At 39.2% G+C, this 26,561-nt stretch overlaps 3 protein-coding genes and 2 long non-coding RNA genes across 7 annotated transcripts; 3 read left to right on the top strand and 2 right to left on the bottom strand.

Moving 5' to 3' along the window:
• Nucleotides 1–8,689: 8,689 nt before the first annotated feature.
• LOC105277059 (diphthine methyl ester synthase) lies at nt 8,690–10,369 on the top strand. Of its 2 annotated transcripts, none has more exons than XM_011335201.3 (4): nt 8,690–9,129; nt 9,274–9,443; nt 9,511–9,826; nt 9,963–10,369. In XM_011335201.3, exons 1-4 carry the CDS (start codon nt 9,069–9,071, stop codon nt 10,175–10,177), a joined length of 762 nt encoding a protein of 253 aa, XP_011333503.1. In that variant the 5' UTR covers nt 8,690–9,068; the 3' UTR covers nt 10,178–10,369. The 2 variants fall into 2 exon arrangements, with proteins under 2 accessions (XP_011333503.1, XP_011333502.1); XM_011335200.3 differs by having other exon boundaries at nt 8,696–9,129; nt 9,270–9,443.
• A 1,460-nt stretch (nt 10,370–11,829) lies between these two features.
• LOC105277062 lies at nt 11,830–20,598 on the top strand. The gene is given in 8 exon segments (XM_020030895.2): nt 11,830–12,701; nt 12,922–17,693; nt 17,974–18,077; nt 18,782–19,056; nt 19,283–19,724; nt 19,726–19,794; nt 19,796–19,940; nt 19,943–20,598. Coding segments are annotated over 8 exon segments (6,768 nt in total). The 5' UTR covers nt 11,830–11,853; the 3' UTR covers nt 20,056–20,598.
• LOC105277061 lies at nt 18,164–18,877 on the bottom strand. The gene is made up of 2 exons (XR_893531.1): nt 18,786–18,877; nt 18,164–18,539 (listed from the first exon to the last, which is right to left on the bottom strand). It is a non-coding gene; the product is annotated as an uncharacterized LOC105277061 (long non-coding RNA).
• Nucleotides 18,890–22,423, bottom strand: LOC105277063. Its single transcript, XR_893532.3, has 3 exons — nt 22,254–22,423; nt 19,567–19,722; nt 18,890–18,977 (listed from the first exon to the last, which is right to left on the bottom strand). It is a non-coding gene; the product is annotated as an uncharacterized LOC105277063 (long non-coding RNA).
• Nucleotides 21,042–26,448, top strand: LOC105277064 (abnormal spindle-like microcephaly-associated protein homolog). Of its 2 annotated transcripts, XM_011335205.3 has the most exons (3): nt 21,042–21,325; nt 23,431–23,872; nt 25,812–26,448. In XM_011335205.3, exon 2 carries the CDS (start codon nt 23,455–23,457, stop codon nt 23,803–23,805), a length of 351 nt encoding a protein of 116 aa, XP_011333507.1. In that variant the 5' UTR covers nt 21,042–21,325; nt 23,431–23,454; the 3' UTR covers nt 23,806–23,872; nt 25,812–26,448. The 2 variants fall into 2 exon arrangements, with proteins under 2 accessions (XP_011333507.1, XP_011333505.1); XM_011335203.3 differs by lacking the exon at nt 21,042–21,325 and having other exon boundaries at nt 22,636–23,872; nt 25,812–26,447.
• Nucleotides 26,449–26,561: the final 113 nt, after the last annotated feature.

Raw genomic sequence — 26,561 nt, 5'->3', positions numbered from 1 at the left:
TTTGAAAAAAGACAAGAGGCCTGGCTCTTCTCCACAGCTTTTCATGCTCGATAAAAACAGCATGGCAAGTAACGTGGGAGGGCGTTGGCAATCAGCACGCATTAACAAGTCTTGTAGGACATCTGGGCTTTTGCCGGGATAGAGAACTAGTGCAGTGGTACGGCGAAATGTCAAGAGTTCGCTGTAGCTAAAGCGAGAGGGACCTCTTTCGGAATAACGGGGGAGAACGAGAGGAACAGGGGATGGTGGAGAGAATCGGGATAGTGAGATAGAATAGGAGAGCCAGCGAGGAAGCCAAAGGGAGAGAGGGAGAAAGAAAGGACAGGGGAGAATCATAGAGAGTGGTTATAGTAGTAGTAAGGGGAAGAGGGGGAGCAGGGGGAGCAAGAGAAGGAGAAGGAGGAGATTTCAGCTGCAACTACTACCTACAGCTCCGTAGCTGGGATGCTGGATGAGAGAAGTCGGTCGATAGAGCTCCCGGGCTCCCCTCCGGTCCCTCTTCCCTCTCTGACACTATCTCTCTCTCTCTCTCTCTTCCTGTTGCTGGAAAACAGAGCGCGCGTGGTCGCGCGTTGTTGCGAATTGCATCTCGCTTTGGCCCGCTACCTCGCCTCGAACCCACCGACTGACCGACCGACCGACCACTGGACGGACAGATGAATGGACGGTACGACAAATGGTGGCGCGAACCCTCGCTTAGCAAAGTGGAGGAACTGTGCTCAACTCAAAGAGGTATCCATCGCTGACCGCGATACCGTGACGAGGATCTTCGTATGGAAAAAAGAGATTCTTCCAAAAAGGATTCTTCGAAATTGAAAACAATCTTGAGGATTCTTAAGAAATGCAAAATATTTCTGAACGGAAGATGAATTGTAGCGTAACAGAGATAGCGTGAAAATATGAAGAAAAATTTAATAATTTTAATAATATTAAGTTTAATTTTAATTGATAATACTTTCTCTTTAGATTATGTAGATTTAATCAAAAGAGAGAATCTACCAGGGAATTTGAAAACAATATATCACAGTACATAACAAGAACGGTATGGCATTTTCGTTAAATGGTGCTCGTTAATCACAGAAAGCTGTTCATTATTTGTGACGTAGCGAAGGGAGGGTGCAGAGTCTAGAATAAATGTGAATACCTTGATCGAAACGAAATTCGTGCACTAATCGGAACTTCGAATCGGCACGAACTCGATTAGATCATGGGATCATCAGTCAATATAAGCACGCATTCGCCATTGTCCTCTAGGAAGCGATTGATCGTTCTGACCCTTAATTAATCAAATCCCAGATGAGATGACAAAGGGATGGATCAAGTAAGAAGAAAGAAGAATTGATCTTTTCTGCTGGAAATCTTATCGGAAAATATATCGGGATTCTCTTTTAGAAAAGACGTTGATAACTGAATGATCGTTCATAGAGAGATTAATTTATCTGATGCTGCGAGTGTGTCATTAAAGGTAGTATTCACGCGAAGCTTAGCCTTAATGATCGCTGCGGGACACGATCAAGATATCGGCCCATTATTAAGTCTTTTCACTACTTATCATTACAACTGATCAACTTCACCACAAACTGTAATATTTGCATCGTGTGCGTTTAGGTGACCCTTCCCTTTCGAATTCGAGCTCGCTGGCCTCGTCAAAGCCACTGACCTACATTTCATGGATACAGCAGTAAACCCTCATCCATTTAATAAGATTACGTACCTACTTCACCTATGTCACTCGGATATTTCGAACCGACTTCATTTATAGCCGTCATAAAACCCGTGTGCGTATGACAAGCTAAGTAAATTTTTATCCATGTGCTTTACATATAGGATGAAATAATGAGGATTCTCGAATTATACTATTTTAAATTGTTGCAACGAATTCAATCATAATAAGTTAAACCGTATAAATTATAATTAGTACGTTAGATGAAATAAAGAGATAGATATAGAGTAACTATTTGCAATGAATCACTGAGTACAAAAACAAATCTAATTCACTTAAATCTCATAAATAATTAAATTAACCGTTTGGAAATAGTTGAAAATAGTTTGATTATCATAAGAAATACATTATTGTTATGACGAAAAATCGCGGAGACATTTCTTTAATTAAAAACTTGTCTTGCGTTTTGATTGCCCGCTTGGCGTTTTATTTCTTCCTCAAGCAATTAACAATTAATTTCTCCGTATCTATTATACGCGAGTAACGTATAATATAACGTAATTACAGATTAATCTCTCATCCTCGGTTAAATGCTATTTATAGAATATTCTATATAGACATTTAATGCAGAGTTATGAGAAATTATTTCTCATTTTGAACACAAACAAGGAACTTTATAATGAAATGTAATAACGAGATGACAGATTCAAATTATTAATGCAATAATTGCAGAAATAATGATAGAATAAAAAGAAAAAGAACATTGCGAGAGACACGAGAAAATGTATTCCTCGATTATAGTCTATATTGTTCACGTAAAGTTAACAATGTAACGAGAACAATAATTTTTTGAGCGAGCCTTATTTATAGACACGCAGAAGATACGTGTTCGCGTAAATAACAAGGGGATAATAATGAATCGCAGCGAAAATGGCGCTGCGGATTTCTCTGCATATTAATTTGTTTTTTTATATCGATAGAGAACAACACCATCGGGCGGGAAGCTCTGTTTCGCGTAAAAATAAATTACGTAAAAATAAATAGCAGTAAATCTCGGCTGCGCGCAATTGTTCTCGGCGTGGCGTGGCTGCGGTCCGTTACATTTGCATTTGAAAGCGCGGATCTCACGATCATATCCGCCGCCGTGTGACACACGATGCCGTTCATCTTCGGCGATCCTGTACATATTTTTTTCTGTTCTCCGGATGCTACAGGGATTGCCACAACAACGCCAGGTTTTCTTATAGAAATTTATCTTTTATTGCGATTTGTGATAGTTGCAGTAGGAGGTAGAGTTCTCGCGAAAAGAATAACACATGATCCTAACGAAAAAGGAACAGCAACGAGGAAACAATTTTCATGTGAAAGCGTGGCAATGTTGACACATTTTACAAATGCAAGAAAATTAATTAAAACATGAATGCAAAATAAATTGAGCTTTTCATTCATTTTCAGAGTTACTGAAATAGATGTAATACTAAATGAAAGTCTCTAAAAGAAATTATCTTTAAAGAAAAAGATTAAAAAGAATTTAATATTTATTATCTTTAAAGAAAAAAATTACAAAGAGATTAAATACACGCGTTGCGGATTATATTAATCCCTTTTTCTAAAAAGGAAATAATGTCTTGATAAAATGAAATCGATATTCTTCAGTCACAATTTAAATATAATGAGGATAGCTAAGATTATTATAGCTTTCGCACCGAACTTATCTCACTGAACTTTCGTTCATATTACGTTACTAATATTAATACGTTGGCATTCCCTGGAAGTCACATGTTCGGAAATTTCTGCGCGTGGTCTACCGCGGTAGTAATTGCAGAAATAGGCTTACGAGTTTCCAACTTATCGCGATATCGCGCTCTCAAAGGGGCTAAAATGTAATATTTATAACGAAATGTAATGGACGTCCACTCGAAGCGAGATATTCGAATCCCTTTGAGCGCGCGCGTAGTTCAGTAGTATCTCGACTTATTCTCTCTGTGTGTCTCTTCCTCCGTAATAATGTAAAACGAAAATCTGCCATACGCAACACGAAACACGCGAGCACCGATGGTTTAATTTTTTCTACGAAAATTCAATGTGATGTCTAAAAACTTCCATTGTTTGAGATATAAATTCTATTTATGTTTTGCCACGTCAAGCTTGTTTGAATTCAAAAATATTGTTTTTCCACTTTTGCAGATGAATGCATTAAGCACTTTATCCTAGAAATGGAAATGAAGCATTTAACAGACAGAAAGATTATATAATATGTGACATTTATGGCATCAACGTTAAAGTCTTTTCACAAGATGAAAAACAAGTAACGAGTTGGTCAGCGGATTTTTTTCTACGTCGTTGGTTTGACAATGTCATTGATGACAAAGAAAAGAGGCGGAGGGTGGAGCACTATCGAGATGGCCGTTGCTTCCCTACGCAAAAGAGTGCCATATTAAGCACGTAGGGCAAATTAGCCCGCGGGCTAATTAGGTTAGCCGTCCTACCGCTTTTGGCCTGCACCTAACTCTGCCCCCCTTTCCAACCCTCCCATCCCTTGAGTGGCTTGACGACGATAAATACGATACGTGCATTAATTTCTTTGTTAGCCGTTTATCCGGAACTTAATCTCCCTCTGAAAGCCTCTTGTCGTGGTATGGCGACCATCGCGCTTTTGTTGCTGACAGCGATTATAATAACGGTGACGCTGATACGAGAAAGAAGCGCTGCCATAAGTTAATTATAATCCACTGCTTCATAATGGACTTACTTTGATAGGACGCGAATTTTCAAGCGGAATACCAAATTTCCCTTCCTTATTTTATAATATTTATAAAGAAGCTATTTTATTTGTATTTTATGTGTTTCAATACGTGTTTCATTTCAATTTTCAACGTACGTATATTTTAATTTTTGTCGGAATGGAATCAAAAAGTGGAAAGAAAGATAGAAAGAAATATACGAATATCGCAATAACTCTTCCATTTCTTTCTCTTTTTCTCTCCATGTTTCTACGCATATGAAGATTTCGTATCTATGTTTTATAAAACAAATCCTAACCGTTCATCGTTCAATCATGCTCATTCAAACTCACACTTACCGTTCCTCTCGTTGCACGGACGCGCGCAGGAGATGAAAAAGGGAAGGATTCCACCGCGTGCGAAGCGAAGGGCGGCCGCGAGGAGCGGGAACAGTGAGAACGCGCGAGTGCGCCTAAGCGGAAACACGGCCGAAATGGATGTGGCGTAATAACGGCGCTCGAGCTCCGCGCCGTCCATCTTCCGCGTTGACTAGCCGTTGCACCGCGACGCCGGCGAATGTGCAAGCACGATAATGGCCGACACTAAATTAACGCACGGCCGTGTGCGTGTACCGGGCGAGGCCGATGCACACGCGTACGATAGGGTGTTTTGGGTGCACGTCGTCATCCCCATCGCCATCACGTCATTGTCGTTACTACTAGACTAAGAAAGCGACTAATTGCCCACGCGCGACCGGATTAATTAAATAAAATAATAAAAGAATTAAGGGGATGCTGGAGTTGCTAGTGAACTATTTTTTCACTATAGCGATGGTAATCGCAGTTTCGAAAATTCTCTTTATTGCTTGTGCCGAATAAAAAATCCTTTTCCACAAATGAAGTATAGATAGAAAGAAAGTCCGCTCTACAGGACTTTATATTCAAAATGGAAAAAAGTTAGAAAAGACAAATGCAAGTTTTTAACTTTTTTCCATTTTGAATATAAAGTCCTGTAGAGCGGGCTTTCTTTCTATCTATACTTCATTTGTGGAAAAGGATTTTTTATTCGGCACAAGCAATAAAGAGAATTTTCGAAACTGCGATTACCATCGCTATAGTGAAAAAATAGTTCACTAGCAACTCCAGCTTCCCCTTAAGGTGATCCTGGAGTTGCTAGTGAACTATTTTTTCACTATAGCGATGGTAATCGCAGTTTCGAAAATTCTCTTTATTGCTTGTGCAGAATAAAAAATCCTTTTCCACAAATGAAGTATAGATAGAAAGAAAGCCCGCTCTACAGGACTTTATACTCAAAATGGAAAAAAGTTGGAAAAGACAAATGCAAGTTTTTAACTTTTTTCCATTTTGAATATAAAGTCCTGTAGAGCGGACTTTCTTTCTATCTATACTTCATTTGTGGAAAAGGATTTTTTATTCGACACAAGCAATAAAGAGAATTTTCGAAACTGCAATTACCATCGCTATAGTGAAAAAATAGTTCACTAGCAACTCCAGGATCACCTTAAGGGGAAGCTGGAGTTGCTAGTGAACTATTTTTTCACTATAGCGATGGTAATCGCAGTTTCGAAAATTCTCTTTATTGCTTGTGCCGAATAAAAAATCCTTTTCCACAAATGAAGTATAGATAGAAAGAAAGTCCGCTCTACAGGACTTTATATTCAAAATGGAAAAAAGTTGGAAAAGACAAATGCAAGTTTTTAACTTTTTTCCATTTTGAATATAAAGTCCTGTAGAGCGGGCTTTCTTTCTATCTATACTTCATTTGTGGAAAAGGATTTTTTATTCGGCACAAGCAATAAAGAGAATTTTCGAAACTGCAATTACCATCGCTATAGTGAAAAAATAGTTCACTATAGCGATGGTAATTGCAGTTTCGAAAATTCTCTTTATTGCTTGTGCCGAATAAAAAATCCTTTTCTACAAATGAAGTATAGATAGAAAGAAAGTCCGCTCTACAGGACTTTATACTCAAAATGGAAAAAAGTTGGAAAAGACAAATGCAAGTTTTTAACTTTTTTCCATTTTGAATATAAAGTCCTGTAGAGCGGACTTTCTTTCTATCTATACTTCATTTGTGGAAAAGGATTTTGTATTCGGCACAAGCAATAAAGAGAATTTTCGAAACTGCAATTACCATCGCTATAGTGAAAAAATAGTTCACTAGCAACTCCAGGATCACCTTAAGGGGAAGCTGGAGTTGCTAGTGAACTATTTTTTCACTATAGCGATGGTAATCGCAGTTTCGAAAATTCTCTTTATTGCTTGTGCCGAATAAAAAATCCTTTTCTACAAATGAAGTATAGATAGAAAGAAAGTCCGCTCTACAGGACTTTATACTCAAAATGGAAAAAAGTTGGAAAAGACAAATGCAAGTTTTTAACTTTTTTCCATTTTGAATATAAAGTCCTGTAGAGCGGACTTTCTTTCTATCTATACTTCATTTGTGGAAAAGGATTTTTTATTCGGCACAAGCAATAAAGAGAATTTTCGAAACTGCAATTACCATCGCTATAGTGAAAAAATAGTTCACTAGCAACTCCAGGATCACCTTAAGGGGAAGCTGGAGTTGCTAGTGAACTATTTTTTCACTATAGCGATGGTAATCGCAGTTTCGAAAATTCTCTTTATTGCTTGTGCAGAATAAAAAATCCTTTTCCACAAATGAAGTATAGATAGAAAGAAAGCCCGCTCTACAGGATTTTATACTCAAAATGGAAAAAAGTTAGAAAAGACAAATGCAAGTTTTTAACTTTTTTCCATTTTGAATATAAAGTCCTGTAGAGCGGGCTTTCTTTCTATCTATACTTCATTTGTGGAAAAGGATTTTTTATTCGGCACAAGCAATAAAGAGAATTTTCGAAACTGCGATTACCATCGCTATAGTGAAAAAATAGTTCACTAGCAACTTCAGCATCCCCTTAACGATTAATACTTTCGACACTCGTTCGCGAAACGGTTCCGAGATGCACTCCAAAGTGTAACACAACTGCCCTCTCGACTGATCTGACCTGAACATAGCGCTTGTTTTAAGAGAGGCAACTTAACTTATTGTAGAGTGGTATTCATATAGTAACTATATTATAGTTCGATCTAGAGATCCTATAATAAGAGTCTTGACATAAAGCGATCTAGGCCAAATTCTGCGAGAGAGGATATACATTTCCATTTCTCTCTTTTAGTTTTTCGCACTCACGCATGCTCACTCTACCACACTCAATTTACAACGCTGCAAAATATATTGTAAAATATATAAAAAATTAAAAAAGATAATGGGTGGATGTGCTGCACCGTTTAGTTTTGATTTGTGTTTCTGAAATATAATGTTTATATTAATGGTACGGTTTGTGTGATTCAAATATGAACGGGAATTGCCCAGATCTAAAGGATCAATCAAAACTGGATATCACATGGCGAGATTCTTATTATAGACTCTCTAGATCGATCTTGTATTCAAGATCGTCTTAAGTGCTCTCAATATGTGCTCTTAAGATGTCATCAGCCAATCAGGAAACTTTATTAATGTCTTAAGATTGAACTCAAGACGATCCTAAAGTAAGATCGGGCTATAAATACTGCTCTTTGAAAAGCGAAAAAGTATTCCTATTTGAATGAATTAAAAGGATCAATGAAGAGCATCTTGATTTAGACGGGTTTAAACGGTAAATTTAAATAAACTTCAGATAATTTCAGATAATTTTCAGTAATAATGAATAAATACACCATCTTTCAATTTTTTTCTAAATGTCATCATTTTTTAAATGTCTTTATATTCATTTTATTTATGAAATATGCTTATGAAATATATTATATAAGGAATTTAATATCTTATATCTTTGTAATTTAAATATATAAGATCTTTAAGCATGTTTTCGAAAATAATTTGTTTATTACTTAATCTCGAATATTTATTTCGAATGATGTACGATTATATTACAATTATTTCAATTTCAATTTCTGTCAAGTGTTGCCCTCTGTTGTACAAGTGTGGAATCAGTTAAATCACTCGATGGATAATGCAAGCTTAAGTAAGAAATGAAAATGGAAAAGAAGAAATAAAAATTTTGCGTTTTCTCTCATTAAAATTTTAAATTTGTTTAAAATTTAACTCGAACTCGATTAATTCGAACTGCTCATGTTGGGTTGCCGCATCTTACAGCCGCATATTATCAGCTGTTACTACTTGCATTTTTAGTTATTAAAAAGTCCGCTACGAGCCTCCACTGTTTTCGGTTGGACAATAAGTCAGTAATACGACTCAACAATGAATCAGACATGGATTTTATTTTCAACTTGTATTATTTAATAGTGCATAGAGTAACATATTTATTTTTCATTATAAATCAATGATTGATTTTAGATGATGCTGAGTTTAGTTTGCACATTACTGAGCAAAATTTTTATTTCATGTATATCCATCCTGTTTAGTCAATACAAAATCGGTAGAGTTGCTATATAGATATAATATATCTATGGCTGGTAGGCTGTTGAGCGTCACGTTGGATGGTGTTGGATGGTTTATTCTCCAACGTGGTTCAAGCCTGTTTAAAAGGATGTATGGTTCGCAGCACATTGAATGTGAAGAAGAATCATGTTTTACGTGATAGGATTAGGACTAGGTGATGCAAAGGATGTCACCGTTAGTGGGCTCGAAATTATCAAGAAATGTCATCGTGTATACTTGGAGTCCTACACCTCTATCTTGACAGTACAACAAGAAGCTCTGGTTTGTATCTCATATTTACGCTAAGTGGCAAACTGCACATAAATTATAAACAATTTAACGTAACAAAGCGTTTCGTTACATACTTTTCATCTAAAATGTATCAAATAATTTTTATAATGCATCTTATGTTGTCGCACTAGGAAGAGTTCTACGGACGTTCCTTGATCGTGGCTGACCGTGAGTTAGTTGAAAGTGGTGCGGACGAGATATTGCCAAAAGGAGATGAAGACGTTGCTCTCCTGGTTGTGGGGGATCCCTTTGGCGCTACCACACATACAGACTTAGTTCTGCGTGCAAAGGAGAAAAACATACAGGTATGAGAAACAGAAAGGTTATTAGTTTTATATTATCTGAGAATGATACGCTTCTTCTTGCAATCAGGTAAAGGTTGTACACAATTCCTCCATCTTGACTGCAGTTGGTTGCTGTGGCCTGCAGTTGTACTCGTATGGAGAAACCGTCTCGATTCCATATTGGACGGATACGTGGCGACCGGATAGTTTTTATGAGAAGATAGCCTCTAATAGACAGAGAGGGCTGCACACATTGTGCCTCTTGGACATCAAAGTCAAGGAGCCTACTCTGGAGAGTATCTTGAAGAAAAAGAAAGAATACATGCCTCCGAGATTTATGAGTGCCAATGAGGCAGCTAGTCAGTTGATAGCGATACTGGACAATAAGATTCAAGATGATTTAGGTTTGTAATGAATCATTGAAAGAGAACGTGACTTAAAAATAATAATTGTTACCTAATAAATAATGTAATATTTATTAGTCAATATAATGTTCACAATTGATGTATCTATAATATTCAATTTTCACATTTTTAATAGCATTCACACATCAGAGCTTGGCAGTAGGCCTGGCGCGTGTTGGCTGCGAGGATCAACATATTGTCGCTTGCTCTCTACAGGATATGATGCATGTCGATCTAGGACCACCGCTGCATTGTCTCGTTATACCGGCCGAAAAACTACATCCCCTCGAGACTGAATTTCTCATACAGTACGCTCTTGACGAGAGTCAATTCAAACAGATGACACAATAAATAGAACTGTTTTTTTACTTGACATATGAAATAATCATTACCGAACTACAATGAACGCAACACGCACAATGTATTTATTTTATAAATGTAAAATATATCGATACATTTTTATGATGCTTTCTGATGGGAGAAGATACAGACAATTATATAGGAATTTGCATTAAAAAATTTTGCTTTATCTAATTTAAAAAATAAATTAAAGAGAAATAATTTTCTTCCAGAAAATAATAAAAAAATTATTTATTAATATAACACTGTATACATGCATCTCATATCGCACCCTTGCTTCAGAAGTTCACAACTCAAAACTTATAAGTTTTCATAAAATGCAAAGAACTCGGTCGAGTAGCGTTCTTGAAAGCGTTTCATAGTGTTAACTCGTGAAATTCGAAAGTTTTGAGTCGCGACACTTTTGAAGCAAGTGTGCGTTATATTCTTGCAAATTTTATATGGTACCTATTTCCGTCACGGTAATCACGTCGCATGAAACATGCAAGAATACCATCGCGAGTGTATTATTAACATAAACGTTCGATATTCCCGGCAACATACACCCAGTGATCAATTAGAACCGAACCATGTTATTTCACTAGACATCGTTTCATTGTCTTAAAAGAACTAAAACTCGTCCACCGTGTATTTATGTACGTAGACCACATTATTATTCTGTTTCTTCCGGTCTAATTCCATATTTTAAGTATGCATGTACATAATGCTGCGACGGTGTCACGTGGCCGCACGTCAGGGCAAACTAATCAATGTACGTGCATCGACCATCGCGTTCAGGGGGCTGGTATCGGTGGTGATTCAGTTGTGCCACAGGGGTGCTCTCGCTCGGGTGGTGGCAACCCTTCCGTTCTATCCAAGCAGGTATACGTGGTTTCCACGATGTAAAAAATAGTATTTAGCACTCTATTTAATATGGCATCAGTTTTCATACTTTAGCAGATACATGTACATCGTATGAGAGCACCGTTGTTTTACAATTGCATTGCACTTTAATGCACACATATATGTATGTATGTTACTCTCACTGTAATTGTTTCCGCAAAAATATATATTTTACTTTATTCTAATAACTTTGTTTCAATCATTAGACACCCTTACCCTTGTGATTTATTCGGAAATATAATATATAGAACCAAATAGTATCAAAAAATATAGAAGAGTATTCGACAAAGAGCCATTAGCTTGAACTCGGAAAAACTAGCCTCTACTATACTGTAAAAGAAATACCGCGTTAAAAGTTTAGCGAATATTAACATAAATGCAGTATAAAATGTTTTTTTATTTACTTCAACACTTACGTATTTTTAGAAATCCAGTTACCTTAGATTAAAAGAAGATATCGCAGAAAAGTTGAGGTTTTACAAAAATAAGAATTTCCGGAATGCATTTTTGGAATGATGAATATTATGTTGTCTGTTAGCTGTCTGTTATCTTACTTTAAAGATTATCGCACTTGCATATAATTGCATAAGTTTTTAAATAACCGTAATTTTTTCATTTTGAATATTCAGAACACGCAAATGTGCGCAATTTGACATCGAGAGGATTACACTAGAGCCACGTCCTTGAAGAAAAGTGCATCACGCGATGTAACGATGCAGTACAAAAATTATGTGTTGATGCAGAATATTAAAAGTAGTATTTACGAGATATAGTAAGGTGGCACAATGTTGAGTCCGACTCCGGCGATCGATCGTTCCAGTCTACATCCTGGCACAGGATACCTCATTGCGCCACGTGTACCTCGTGGCCTTGCAGCCGTGGTTGAAGGTCTTACCAGGGAAGTTTTGCGTCATCGTCCTGAGGACATATACGTCTTCGCAGCCCATCATTTCGAGAAGCTGCTGAAGCTGCGGGAGCAGTATCATGCTGAAGAGTACAGTGATCGCGAACTCAGCCATGAATTCAATCGCGAGTTTAATCTATGGTCTACTAAGAATGCAGAGACCAGAGATGTCAGGAAGTCTTCGAACGGCGGTTGGTCCTTGGAGAAGGAGATCGAGATCCTCGAAGGGCATAGAAAAGTATCTGCCGACGTGGAAGAAAGTCCAGAAGACGTGTCCACTGATAAGGAACCTCGCAAGGTATCGAAACAGGCGTCTTCGAAAGTTCCTACAGCCACGAAGAGAGTCTCGAGGAGGTCGAAGGCTAAAGAGATGACATCGGATGCTCGCGCGACGAAGATCATCTCGCAAATGCCTGGACTTCATGGTCCCAGTAAAAATATCCAAGCCAAAGATATTAAACAAGAACTCAGAAAGAACAAGTTGAGCGGCGAGAAGGGAAAGACTGTTGACGGTGCAGACAAAGCGATCCGAGGCGAAAGACGATCGAGGACGAGGATTTCCAAATCGGATAAAGGCCCTGAAGAAGAGGTCGAATGTCCCACAACGACAGCGGTGACGACAACAACGAGTAAAACCTCGAGTCGAAGACCTTTGAAGAAAGTGCGGCGAATTGAAACTGAATCCGAGACTGAGACTGAACGCGAAACCAAAGCTAGGTTTGAAAAGGGGTATGATGATTTATTATAATGTAATAATAATTTTATATTAGAATTTTTTATACGTATAGATAAAATATTATTATAAATGTTATTTTAAGTTAAAAGAACACACTTTAACATGAAAATCATTTAAAGTTCATAAACACTAAAAATATTAAGTTTTAATAAAATACATCACATAAAAGAAGTAGAAAGGCTTATTTGATAAACTTAATTTTTTACTTGCCAGGTACGAGAGATCAAACATTAAGAGCGAAAATATCAGCCGCAATGCGATCGCTCGAACCGGAAGCAGAGAGAGGAGGCCAGAGGCACAGCTCTCCGAACATTCCTCCGGAAGGAAAGTATCGTCGAGAGCGCTCAGCATGGACCGCATCAGGGCGTATGTACTTCGCAAATTTGCGAGCACGGCGAGCCTGGAGGTGCTGCGGTCACCCACGTACGTCGAGCAGGTGCAGGAAGTAATCGATCGCGCAGCGCCGATCATCAAGGAGAAGCTGGAGGAGATCAGGCGACCTCGCGGAAAGCGTTCAAGATCGGTTGATCTCGGTTGGAACGATGAATCGTTTCGTCAGCGCATGCGAGAGGATAAGAAACGCGATAATGGTGATGAAGAAGAAGAAAGCAGAGAAAGAAGAAACGGATCAGAACGGGAGATTGATAGTGCGGAGCAAGAAGAGACGGAGAACTCATTGGGAAGAAATGGGACGATCCTGAAGAAAGAAGAGAAGAAACAGAGGAGACGTAGCGTAGGATCGGGTAAGAGATCGAAAAAACGTGAAGGTGATGGCTCTGCTGACTTGGACGTCGCTGATGACAGCTCGAAGCACGACGGTAAATCCGAGCACGAGTCTGACGAGTCACGTGACACCTTGGAAGCGAGACTGACTGCCACGCAGAACATCCTGGAAGGTATCGCGAAGTCGACATCCGAGTTGGGTGGTATTTGTAGGATCGAATCCGGTGAGCCATTGGAATCGGAGGCCACTGATCACGCTAATGTGGTCTCCCTGCCGATCGTGAGGCCGCCATCATCCAAAAACTCCAAGAGCACTATCAAGAACGGTGCAGATAGTCTTACGCTTCCGCCGATCTCACCGGAAGCTCCCAAGTCGGCGAAGAAGAAGGACGAGTTGTCTTTACCGGTACTGCCGGCCAACGGCAACCATTCCGCCGTGAAATCACAGGAACAGGACGCCTCCAAGGATGTCGAGGAGGCTTCAACGATGCGCGACATTACGAGTGATATAGAAGACATAGCAATACTTCCTGAAGATGATCATGTAATCCCGGATATAGATCAGGGTCCGGAAAGCGAGGATCTAATTCCAGACATAAGAACATTTGTTAATGAAGAAAAAGATGAAAGAGATGAAAACATAAATGAACTCCTTCGAGAGGATACATCAGAAAAACACGCTGAAAGACGCGAAAGTGTCGAGGAGTTTAAGGAATTGGAAGAATTGGTAAGGGAGAGAGGAAGAGTAGAGGAGGTCTTTAAGGATAGCTTGAATGTCACACCGGAAATAGTCGACGTACCGCCGAGACCAGACTCGTTGGAGCCTGAAGATGAAGTCAAACTTGAAGATGACGGTTTGGATCCTGCGCGAGATAATAGATTTGATGGTTTGAAGGACAAGTTGATGGAGATCGAGATGGCGGAGAAGAGCATCGAGAAAGTGTTGGCTGGTCAACAGATCGCGACGTGTGACGGTGGTGAAACGACGAGTCAAGCGGAAAAGTCGATAACTGACGCGGAGATAAATGAAGCAGGAATGTTGGCCGATGAAGTGGAAGAGACTGTAAGGGAGATAAGAAAGTCGATAGACAAAGCGGAAATATCGATGAATAAAGAAGAAAAGAAGGACAACGATAAGGAAAACACTGAGTCAACGAGTGAAGCAGAAAAAATAGAAAATGTAGTAGAAGTATCAAATGAAACGGAGAGTGTATCAACTAAAGCAGAGAAATCGATTAATTTAGTGAAAGAAATGAAAAATAAAACAGAGAGTTTAACGAAAGAAACAGAAAATTCAAGTATTACAAAAATAAGCGAAGGAGAGATAAAAATGGAAAAATCAATTAATGAAACAGAAAATTTAATAGACACAGTAGCAACATTAGATGAAACAGAAAAATCGATGAACGGAACGGAGAAGTCAACAAGTGAAACAAAAAGAACGAAGAATGGAATGGAGATATTAGAGACTGAAATAGACACGGTGGTGAATCAAACTGATACATCAACGAAAATAATGGAAGAAGCGATAGAAGCAGTTGAAACGAAAAAATCGACGGATGAAAATGAAAGATCAATTAACGGAAAATCGCCAAATAATGATATAGAAGAATTAGTGGTTAAAGTTCACGTCGGAGATGCACAATCTGTAAATGTAAAATTGCAAGATAAAGATGATCAAATTACTGAAGCAGTCATTTCTGAAACACAAAACGACAGTGATGCAACGGAGTCGAAGAGCAAAGCTGAAGTGACAAATGAATCATCGGAAATTATTGTTCCTGAAAACGTCGTTGCGAAGGCTGAAACTTCAAGAAAAAATTCTCTAGATGAAGGCAGCGTCGGCGAGACGCGGAAGAAACGCGAGGCTGATAAGTCACCAACGACGTCGCCATTATCTGCGGAAATTCCGTTTGCTTATATCCTCAGCGAAGGTTCCCCGTGTGAGATTCCCGATTCCGTGACAACTGTCATTATTCCGGACAGACCGTACCTGTCTCCCGTGACTTTGGAGGATGAGAGTCATCCGCTGGGACCTATAAATAAAAAAGAAGACTTGATTATCCGCTCCGATGTTGCGAAAGAGGATGAAAAGCAAGGGAAGGGTCGGAATGAATACGAGATGGAAGCATTTGGTGAATACATCCCACCGGAAACCACTAGTCTGCCTGTTGACATTGATTTCGTGCGTGGCGCGAAAGGCGCGAAATTGGGTCAGGATGTAGTAATCGTCCATCAGGATTTAGACAAGATCAAGGAGGAAGGTGAGGAAGAAGAAGAAGAAAAGAAAGAACGTATCGAAAAAGGCGAGATAAATATTTCTGAAGAAAAAGACGATGACAAACAAAAGGTTGTGCAAGGCGAAGAAACAATAAAGCTTTCTGGAATGTTAGAAAACATCGTAGAGCATGAGGAAAATGAAGAAAGCGACGCGGAGACGAATACAGAACTTAAAGGTGCTAAGCAAATTGTTTCAGTTGACGTTCACACGTATGAATCCTTACCTGATACTACGGAAGTAATTGATACTGGCATGACGGATAATGGAAGAGCAGACGTTGTGATGGAACCTAGAAGTACACTGGAAACTTCATCAGAAGAGAGTGGAAGCACGCAAGACAATCACACGACCACATCGAGCGACGTGAAGGAAAGCACCGCGAGCAATCAATCGGGAGAGATTGAGAGTTCAAGTTTGGGCAGACCAGTGGTGCCGGAATTGAACCTGGATTCTCTTCAGGATAACACGGTGTCATCTTTCAAGATGACGGCGAATGGCACGACGAAGGAGGATAATGGCAGTCCTAGAGAGAGCGATACCATGACGTCCTTGATAGAACCATTGACTTCGGACGAGAGATTGATGAATCGGCCATCCTTGGTGGACAATGAAGAAGAAGTTCCTGTCGAACAGCTTACGGAGGATTTATCAATAGATCTGCGATCGGCTCCAGAGGCTGATCAGTTGTACCAAGCGGAACATGCGGAGTACGAGTGGCTGGAAAAGGATCCATTGTCTTCGGAAACTATCTTGGACGATGAAGCGAAATCTCAAGAGGACAGTATCGGTTTGCTGACTCTACCGGATGACATTGTGCAGATCGGTCCACTTTTGCAGGAGAAAGAAGAAGAAGAGAAACTGAGCAGCGAAGAAGAGATTGCGAGAGAATTGATAGGCTCGCTGAACGAAGAAATGGAACTTCGCGCTAAAGAATTAGACTCAAAAGAGGAATCTAAAGATAGCGGAGAATCTGTTAGGAGCAACTTAGCTGTGGACGATAAAGCGAGTCAAGTATTATCTGTGCCTTCGACATCAGTTGATGAACTTAAACAAAAAGAACGTAAAAGTTCTTCGGAAGAATTTAAAGAGTTAAATAATGAAATTGAAAAATCAAAGACTGAAGTAGTGGACAAGGTAAGTCACATAACGGATATTAGTCAGATTGATAAGAATAAAGAAGATACTGAAACTGAAAAATCTAAATTAGTAGAAGAGAGAGAAGAGACGACGCAAGTTGCACCTTTAGCACAATTTGAACAAGATGAATTATTAGAACCAAGTAGTAGACCTGGGACTGCTAATAAAAAAATCACAGTCGAAAGTAAGCCAAATACTATTGATACAGACTTTAGCGACAATCAAGAAAAACATGAAAACAAGAAAACAAGCGTTGAAGAAGTTCTACAAAAAGGCAAGGAAAGTATAGACGAAGCTGAAGATTCAAGTAAAAAGCAGGAAGAAAATGAGCAAGGAAAGATTCCGGAAGAATGTAAGCAAGAAAAATTAAAAATGCAAGAAGAAAATGGAGGAAATTTACAATTGCAAGAAGAAATGGTAGATACAAAAACAATGGCTTCAGAAATAACAGAATCGAAAAAAGATTCGATTAACGAAACTAAAAACGATAAAAAACATGATGAAAATGATCAAACTAATCAAGACAAATCTATCTCCGAAAAAGAAGTGAAAAATGAGAAGGAAACTGTTGAAGAGAAAACTAAAGATCTTTCAGCAGAAGGAGAGAGCTTTGAAGAATCCATTCCAAGCGCAATATCGGAACAATCAATGAAAGATCATCCTCATGGATATTGGACCGCGGAAACAAAATCGTCGACTGTGGAAACGGTGATCGAAACTGTCAGTCCTAATACGAGTACAGATAAGGAAGTGAAAGCTGCTGCTGAGTCAGAAATCATTGAAGATGAATCGCATAGTACGAAGAAAGACGATTTTTATTGGGCAGTTGTAAAAATCCAAGCTTGTGAGTAATGCAGCTCGTCTTGATAAAATTACGTTACGGATTTTAATTATGCCGCGTTAGCAATGCAGTTGACTGACTATCGTCTTTCTTATCATTTATTATGCTGCAATAATAGTACGATCAAATCAGAAAGTAATAAGAAAGTTCAACTAAGTTCACGGATATAATCGTACCGTCATTAATTTTTATCATGACCCTGAGGTGGAATACTATTACGTTGAAAGAAAATCGTGACATAATTCACTAGATGATAATGAGTAACAAAGATCATTTTTCGAAGGTATCCGAGGATTTCTAGCGCGTCGTCGGATGCAAAAGGATATATGCCCGAAACCTGTTTCGGACAGTGTTCCTTCGGCGCAAAAAACAGCTACAGCAAGCACGGTATGGCATTAATTAATTTCAGTTAATCAGTATTATCAATAAGGAATAATTAAAGATTAAAATTAAAAATAAATATCGATTTTCTAATTTACGATATTTAATATAATATAATAGAGTTGTGCGCGTTGCAATTGATAAACATTATTACGATTACATAATAAATTATATGTATTTAAAAAATATAAAATTTAATTGCAACTAAATTGTAAATGGAATTATAATTTCTCGCGTGATCACATTTAATGTGCTGGAACTGATTTTGAAATTGAGTCCATCGATTTTCGTCCGTTTTGCGAACTCGAACAGCTGCACGCAATATTTCGCACGCCGCGCCCGCCGGAAGTGCATTACGTAAAAGAGGAAACGATGGGTCAGTGCTAAACGTCAGCACTTTCGTAATTGCAACAGGCGGTTTGGCATTTGGCAGTAACAGACTTGGCAGATGGATCCGAGCTTTGGCCCCTTAAAATAATTGCTTTTTAAATCAGAATTGACGTCTATGACTTCATAAAAACATTGTTTTCGTTTAATGTCCTTATATTAAATACTTTATATATAAGTTAATTATAAATCAATTATTCATTTTTTAATAATAAGAAAATTAAAAATAAAATTAAAAATTAAACCTGAAAGTGAGGAATATATATTTTCAATCTTACATTAAAAGTCATTGTAATCAAATTTTATGAATTGTTAATCTTTAGATACCTCAAGATACTCCGAATTTGAGAGAAACTAGACGTCTTCGACGGGAAGAAGCTCTACGAAACACCACTCTCTCGTTGGAGAACGCCTTCGCCATCGGTCGACTTCAGCATACCAGCGAATTTCATGATTCTGTTCCGCTGCCTCTTTTCGATGTAACAAATGGTGAAGTCAATTCAATCTTATTGAAGGAATCTACGAGTAAAGAAGAAGACGTGGAACAGGATAAACAATCAGACGCTGCAAAACCTGATACCAACGAGACGGATTCCGTGTAAGTGACTCTTACAAGAAATAGTATTTATATAATACTGTATGTTAATTAGTTAATTCTTGATAATATAATGATAATCATGTTACAATAATTATAATTATTATGATAAATGTGAAAAAGATCAATTTTTATAACGCAAGCTCCAAATATAATTTTTCTAAATTATATTAAAATAACAGTGCAATAGTTAAATTAAATCGATATACATGTTCTCGTTATTTCACAGTTTATCGCATAGTCACGACAACGAGCATGCAAGGAATTTCCAGAAGAGCTTCACCAATCATTCTGCTTTTCCAATCGTGATGCATCTGATGACGGATACTTCCCGTAACGGCCACTTTAGGATCAATCAGAGCTACGATCCCGACTTTAATCCGTCCGTTGGAGAAACAAAGCCCGTACAACAGGCCATGGACATTCTCATGCTGGGCTATCCGAGAGATGATGATAATCGATATTTGAACTTTATAACTAGTGTCGAGGATCTCGGCAATATGGACTCCTTACCTCTGGATGACGCAGTAAAGACCTCGAAGAGCACCGAGGATGCGTACCCCTCGATGATTTCCAGCGAGGGCAGCATCAGGGAGCCCCTGGCTCTTCCGGGCACTCCTCAGAGCATCGTGATCGAGGAGGTGACCAGCCTGGACGGGACCGTTCCATCTGGAATTAATGAAACTGTCAACCACGCCGAAGACCTCGCTGGACAAAAATAATTCGATAACCTTGGAGGAATACATTCGTCGAGGACGAAAAGGATGATTTAGGGATGTTGCCGAGCACTCTGGATATAATCGGAGACCGGAAACATATAGATGAAGGGGTTGACAGACAAAAGTTGAGAAAGACACCGACAACGGTCGGAGACGACAATCTTGAGAGCTCGAAGAAGCTGATTTGCATGCCGAGGCGAGTGAGAGATGTAGAGGATCTGCTGTGTCTCTCGATAGTCAGAAACACGTAGATAAAGAGAAAAATGAGAAGAAGTGTCGGTAGATCCGCCAAGTGGAATCTATGCACGACGAGAATTGTGATCTATGTGACCAATTGGTCGACTAGTTCCTCTGATTAGGATCGTCGCTCGTGTATTCACTGCGAGACGACTGTCACTATAACTTTACTGCACGCGATATAATTCAGGATTCCGAGATCATTTCTCGGAATATTACGGGGAGCTTCTATATTATTTTTACTATTTTTACTCGTAGAATTTGTAGTGCCTTATTTTGAACCTAATTATATAGGAAGAAACGGATACGAGCAGACTGTCTCTCAGGAATAGCTTTAACACGAAACGTACATACATACATCAGTGCTGTTTAATTATTGATAATACGTAAGAATGAAAAATGCAAAGAGCTTTTTCGACTTGCAGATTTACTACATGACACAAGCGAATGACCTCTTCCCGCTTCAACTACGTACATATAGTTCGGAGATATATATCTTTTTAAATATAATATATGCAAAGAGAGCAGTAATAAATTGTATACGTATCATAACATTCAATCTGTGTTTTTATAATATAGTATAGCCATCATAAAAAATATTTAATTTCAATTAATTATTACTCTATAATCGTGAATTTATTCACATTCAATGATAAGACGTACCCTCTGCACTTACGATGCGCGACTGCGAATTAATAAATCGATCTGATTAATTGCAATACAGAAACCGTGTGTACTGAGATAAAAATAATCTTTTGCTTTCTAACGTAATACGTGCGTCATCAATCATTACTCCAGGAAAATTAAATTAATCGCACAGACAGAATTTTATCATCGCAAAATTTCAGTTCAACACAACAAGGCTAATCTCCGTAATAATTAAAAAGCTCGAACCGACAATGTCTTGCATTTCGATCATGCGGAATGCAAGCTGCTCGGATACGGACCTTGGGACATATTTTTAGTGCCTGTCGCGATAGAGCGAGAGAAAGAGAGACGGGCGGAACGGATGGCGATCAGCATCGTGGTCGCAGCGGACGTCCAGTGAGCGGGGATCCAAGGTAAGGGCACGACGTCGAGGTGACGTCACTGGGCGTCGCGACGACGCCGTCGCTGTCGTCGCAGCTATTCGCCGCGATTCGCGCGTAGACATCATCGCGATCTGTCACGGCAACGTCCGCTCTCTCTCTTGTGTGATCGGCAACTTTGCTTTCGCATAAACGATATCGTCTCTTCGAGGACTGGTCACGCTCGCCGATAATCGCGAGCGACCGCTGCTACGGCTTGGATCACGCACACGCTGAGGTATCGCTGAGGTAAGCAAGGTCAGCAGACGCTGCTGCAATTGGAGAACATCGCGAAAGAGCTTCGTTCTGCGGAATCTGTCAGGAAAGGATGCTGTTGAGATTTATCTTTACTCGCTTTTCTGTTTAGTTGTGTTCGTTTGAGACGTTTCTACGTAATTTGGAATAAATGGTATGACTTTCCCGTGGTTGAAAGATAAATTTTTTTAATTTCATGAAATTGTTAAATTTTTTAGTACAATTTTTGCCTGAAAAGATATAGAGGGAGAGAGACTTGAAGAGAAATAGTAGGCGACTTTACGCACGAGATCTATCAGCGGGATCGTTATTGATGTTCGAGTTGGCCGATCGGACGAGGCGTATCGTTCAAGCGAGTATATTTTCGTGATGACGAGTATGGAAGGAGAGTTATGCGCGAATATACTTAGAAGATCAAACAGCAGACGCAAACAAATTGGAATGTTCTTAGGTCTTGACGCGCGCGCGGACTTTCGTCGCACTCTTGCGACCATCAATCATCAATCAGCGTATATTGGTCTCAGGACAACGAATTTACTGTGTGACGTGCGTGTCGACTGCGCTCACGAGACCGAAATTAATGTTTAAGTCCGGGCGATGTATTACACTGCGAGATTTCCAATAGATCCCTCTCTGCGTCAGAGAGCACTGCAACTCACAAGTGGTAAGACAAACATCTAAAACTTTTCTTGTAATTTAAATTTCGTAAATTAAAATGCTCAGGTATATCGGTAAAGAAGAATATGAAACGAATGTGTCATTTAAAAATAAAAGTAAGAATGGCGACAACGTGAAAGATCGCGTCGAATGAGTAGAAATGAAAAAACCAAGACATCCGCTTCAATGCAGAATTTAACGAAAGAAAATTCGGATTTTATTTTTTTCAGTTTAATGAAATACAAGTAAAACCCATCATACTCACATTTTAGCGCTATTTGAACATCAGGATCGTGCCACGAGTGTCGAACTGTCTGTGCGCTCACCCTCTGCCAAGTTTACGAAATTAACCATCCGCTTCATCACGCGCGACGTATGGAATAAGACGTGAAACGATCGACGGCTCGAAAAGCGAGCTCTCTCGTTTTCTCATTCTCTCTATCTCTCTCTCTTTCTCTCTCTCTCGCAGCAAGTTATCATCGCAGAACGCATGCGTGATAGATCCATCCTTCGTTTGAGACGGATAAGCGCCCGTTCGCCGAACCATGCGCTACTTTGTCGCACGTCAGTTCACCATTCCGCCTCCGATCAGGAGGACGCGCGATAAGAAAATCGCGGAAGTGAGCAGAAGTGTTCGGACTGAACCGAAAGAACAGTCGTTAGCTCCTTCGAATCTTCTTCGCGAAGCCGAGCTGTTGTTTCCTGGAATTACTTCTAGCGCATTGGGAAAAGATCGTCAAGCTCTGCTTCTTCTTCCGAATCGATGCTTGTAGATCATCGATTCAGTCTGATCGCATTCCACTGGAGTTATTTTTATAAGCATTTCTTCTTTGATTTATCGTGCAATTTTCTACATCTGCGAGTTTCCAAGTTGGTGCCTGAAACAATCGGAAGGATTACCGAAGTGATTTTATTTCAGAAGAATTTTCGTTGAGAAGCTGCTCTTTCTCCCTTTCTTCCTCTTTTCGGCATCGATATTTATAGATGATCGAAAGTATTTTGTAGTTTGTCCTACTTCCGCTGGTGAGAGCGTAAATAATCGAGAGATTACTTCGTCGGCAAGAGAGATAATCCGGTTTCTGCTTGAAAATAAATTTTCAAAAATAATCTAGAACCTCTCCGTTTCTCTCGGTTCAATCCCTTCGAGTTAGAATTGATCTCGAAAACTCTCAAGCTCGAACAATTCTCAAGCTACTCTGCTCTCGTTTCCGAAACCAGATTCTTTATAAACGATCAAGAATACCTTACAATTGTTTTCTTGGAACCGGTCTTTGCAAAATAAACCGAAGGTTCGCGACCCTCTCCGGATTGTTGCAAGCAATTGCGGAGCACGCCGATTCATCTCGCGCGTGATATATCCCGAGAGATCTTGATCGATAAATTTCGAACGAGCGGGACACGGGGATTCACAAAATTACGTCAGAACTTCGTTCATGTCGCAGACCCCGAGGGAGGAGGCCGACGCGATGAAGGCCAATACGGCGGCGACGAAGATCCAGGCCAACTTCCGCGGGTATCGCGTGCGCAAGCAGTTGAAGGAGTCCACGCAACGTCGTCGCCAGAAACACCAGCAGCAACAGGACCAGCAGCTGGATCAGGAAAAGCGGCAGAACCAGTCAAAGCCGAAGGACCCCCTCCTGAAGAGACAGAACACTCGCGAGGCTCTCGAGGAGAAGTCGGCGACGAAGATCCAAGCGGGCATTCGCGGCTATCTGGTGCGGAAGAGGCAACAGGCCGTGCAGGCCGCGGCGACGAGGATCCAGGCTGGTTTCCGTGGCTTCAGGACGCGAAAATTGCTGAAGCAGAACGGCCAGTGAGCTGTACTCGCTGTTTCCTTCTTGCTGTCGGAGCAGAGGCGGCGAGGGACATCGGAGTGCGCAAGAGGTGCTTACCGTGTATCTCGTGATCGCGTTGACGTAACTTTAGGGCTGCTACGGGTTTGTTGAGGAATTAAGTGACGGATGTGACGCTCTCTTGGTCTCTAGAATGTCTATCTCTTTTTAATGCACTGATGTTATTACATGTAATTGAATATATATATTGAGTACGTAAAGAGTGACCGCAAAAATCGCCTATTTTTGGTCCCGCGATATTGGAATTGAATTGTGTGCCAAATGGTACCTTATGATAAGACATCAATCACCAAAAAGTTTTAAGTTGAGGTGAGAATTAGTTTCAGAGATATGGAGGGTCAAAGTAGTCAAAATTCATTAACGCGTCAGCTCATAACGCTTTAAAAGACGAATGTTTATGTCAATCTAATAATTTAAAACTTCGTATCCAGAGGTTTTGCTGATTGTCGACAACGAATTTTAAGTCAGATTTTAAAAATTCAAAATGGCTGATTAAATATGGCGAATAATATATTTAAAAAATTCATGACTCAAAGTTACAAAATCGATTTTCGAATCCTAAAGAATTTTTAAATTGTTGAATATTTTATATTAATTATATTAATTTATTATTATATTAATTAATTATAATTATTTTCAATTATATTAATTTCATAATTACTCTTGTTTTATTATCATTGTAATAATTTCGATGATGCATCAGTTATAGCTCGGGAAAGAAAGAAACGGAGGATGTCTGTGCCGGTGATGTCAGACTATAGCCGTGACTAGCACGCAACTTTTTTCAATATAATAATTAGTTATTTTCAGAACCTCTCTTCTGATAAGTAAAGTTCGGATCATAGAGATATAAGAATAGAGTGCGTGAACGAGCTGAAAAAGCAATATAGCAATAGAAAGAGAAAGCTGCAAAAAGACCCCTTTGTCTTTGTCTTTGCACATGTGCAGATATGGGAAGACTGCGTATCTCTGCAAAGGCGCATGCGCAACTGAGAAGGACAGACGGGCCTACATGCGGCGTTCCTTTTCCATTCCTCTATCGCGACCGCTTACGCGTTAGCATTTTGAATTTTTAAAATCTGACTTGTAATTCGTTGTCAACAATCAGCAAAACCTGGATACGAAGTTTTAAATTATTAGATTGACATAAAAATTCGTCTTTTAAAGCGTTATGAGCTGCTGACGCGTTAATGAATTTTGACTACTTTGACCCTCCATATCTCTGAAACTAATTCTCACCTCAACTTAAAACTTTTTGGTGATTGATGTCTGTCTTATCATAAGGTACCATTTGGCACACAATTCAATTCCAATATCGCGGGACCAAAAATAGGCGAAAAAACCACTGATTTTGCGGCCACTCTTTGTTCTGTAAATCCTAGTACGTACATAATCTCTCTTTCTCTCTCTCTCTTCTTTAACTTATATTGGGTGTTGCCAAATTATGGAGCTAATTGTGAATTAAAAATATTATAAGAGGGAGAGTAATTTTGCAAATTTAGTTTCAATGATTAGTACATGCTAAGAAATTTTCATTGGAATGTCGTGTTCTAGTCCAAGGTATACTGACGTCACTGGATTGCCACTTGTATTATGTTACAAAATGAACATTACCTAACATCCTTTTTATTCAGGCGTTACGTGATCAAAAATTACTACAATTTTGTATCAAGTAAAAGCATTGTTTTCCAGACTCGGTCTCTTTGAAACGTAATATCTCGCGATGATCGTGACGATTGCGTGCTAATATTAATCAGCACTCATTAATTGCTGCAGGAAAATGTAAACAGCTGCAACATGTGGCAGCGACAACTCGTCACGCGGATGAGGCTTTTACAAACGGTTTAAATATAACGTCGAGCTGGTCCCGAGAGCCCTTGACCCTTAAATTCTTAGCACCGAATTCTCTGGCACGCGTTTCGACCTTCTCCGCATATTTATTCTCATACCATGTGTCGTTTGTCTTTCAGCATTTTGCGGGTCCACTTGCAACACGAAGGGAACCTCAGGATTAGATTGGTGCGGAGGAAAACAACGATCTTAATTGAGCTGATTGCGTTGATTCACGATGCTTGACGCGCGTACACATTTGGGACACTCCGTGCATTTCTGGATTGATTTCGTCGAAAGCTTTAAGAAAACGACCGATGATAATCAGCGGAATGTTGTTTTGTCACACTTTATATTTTATCACTGTTTTTGCTTAGTTCTATGTAATGGCTTTCGTACGATAAACGATAGTGATAACAACACAAGCAATAATCGAAGACGTTGAGACCTGAAAGCGATCGATACATATTATATATGCGATACAAGTTATTTATATTATTATGCGAACTTATTGAGAATATTCTCTGTTATTGTTTCACATAATTGTTTATGTAATTAATGCACTGATTACGATAATTCAAGTGGTACACACGCAAGTTAATACTGAATATATTTCTATACTGTAATCTCGTATCTATGCGAATCTTGTTGATAAATGATATTTGTATGAGTAGTGTATAGATGTATATACATACAATATATATTTTTGTCATTACATTTGCATCCTCCACGATTCCATGTTTTGATCTTGCGAATAATAAAAATATCTAATCTTCATAATATTATTTTAATTTACGCGTTGATTCGAGAAATCACAGAGAGTTTATTCGACATTAATTTTTATTTAGCAGTTTGTTACTGCACATTATTTTATCTCATTTGCCATCATG

This window comes from Ooceraea biroi, chromosome 3 (assembly GCF_003672135.1).
Source record: "Ooceraea biroi isolate clonal line C1 chromosome 3, Obir_v5.4, whole genome shotgun sequence".
In the NCBI taxonomy this organism is placed as follows: domain Eukaryota; kingdom Metazoa; phylum Arthropoda; class Insecta; order Hymenoptera; family Formicidae; genus Ooceraea; species Ooceraea biroi.
This window is presented reverse-complemented; position numbering and strand designations above follow the sequence as displayed.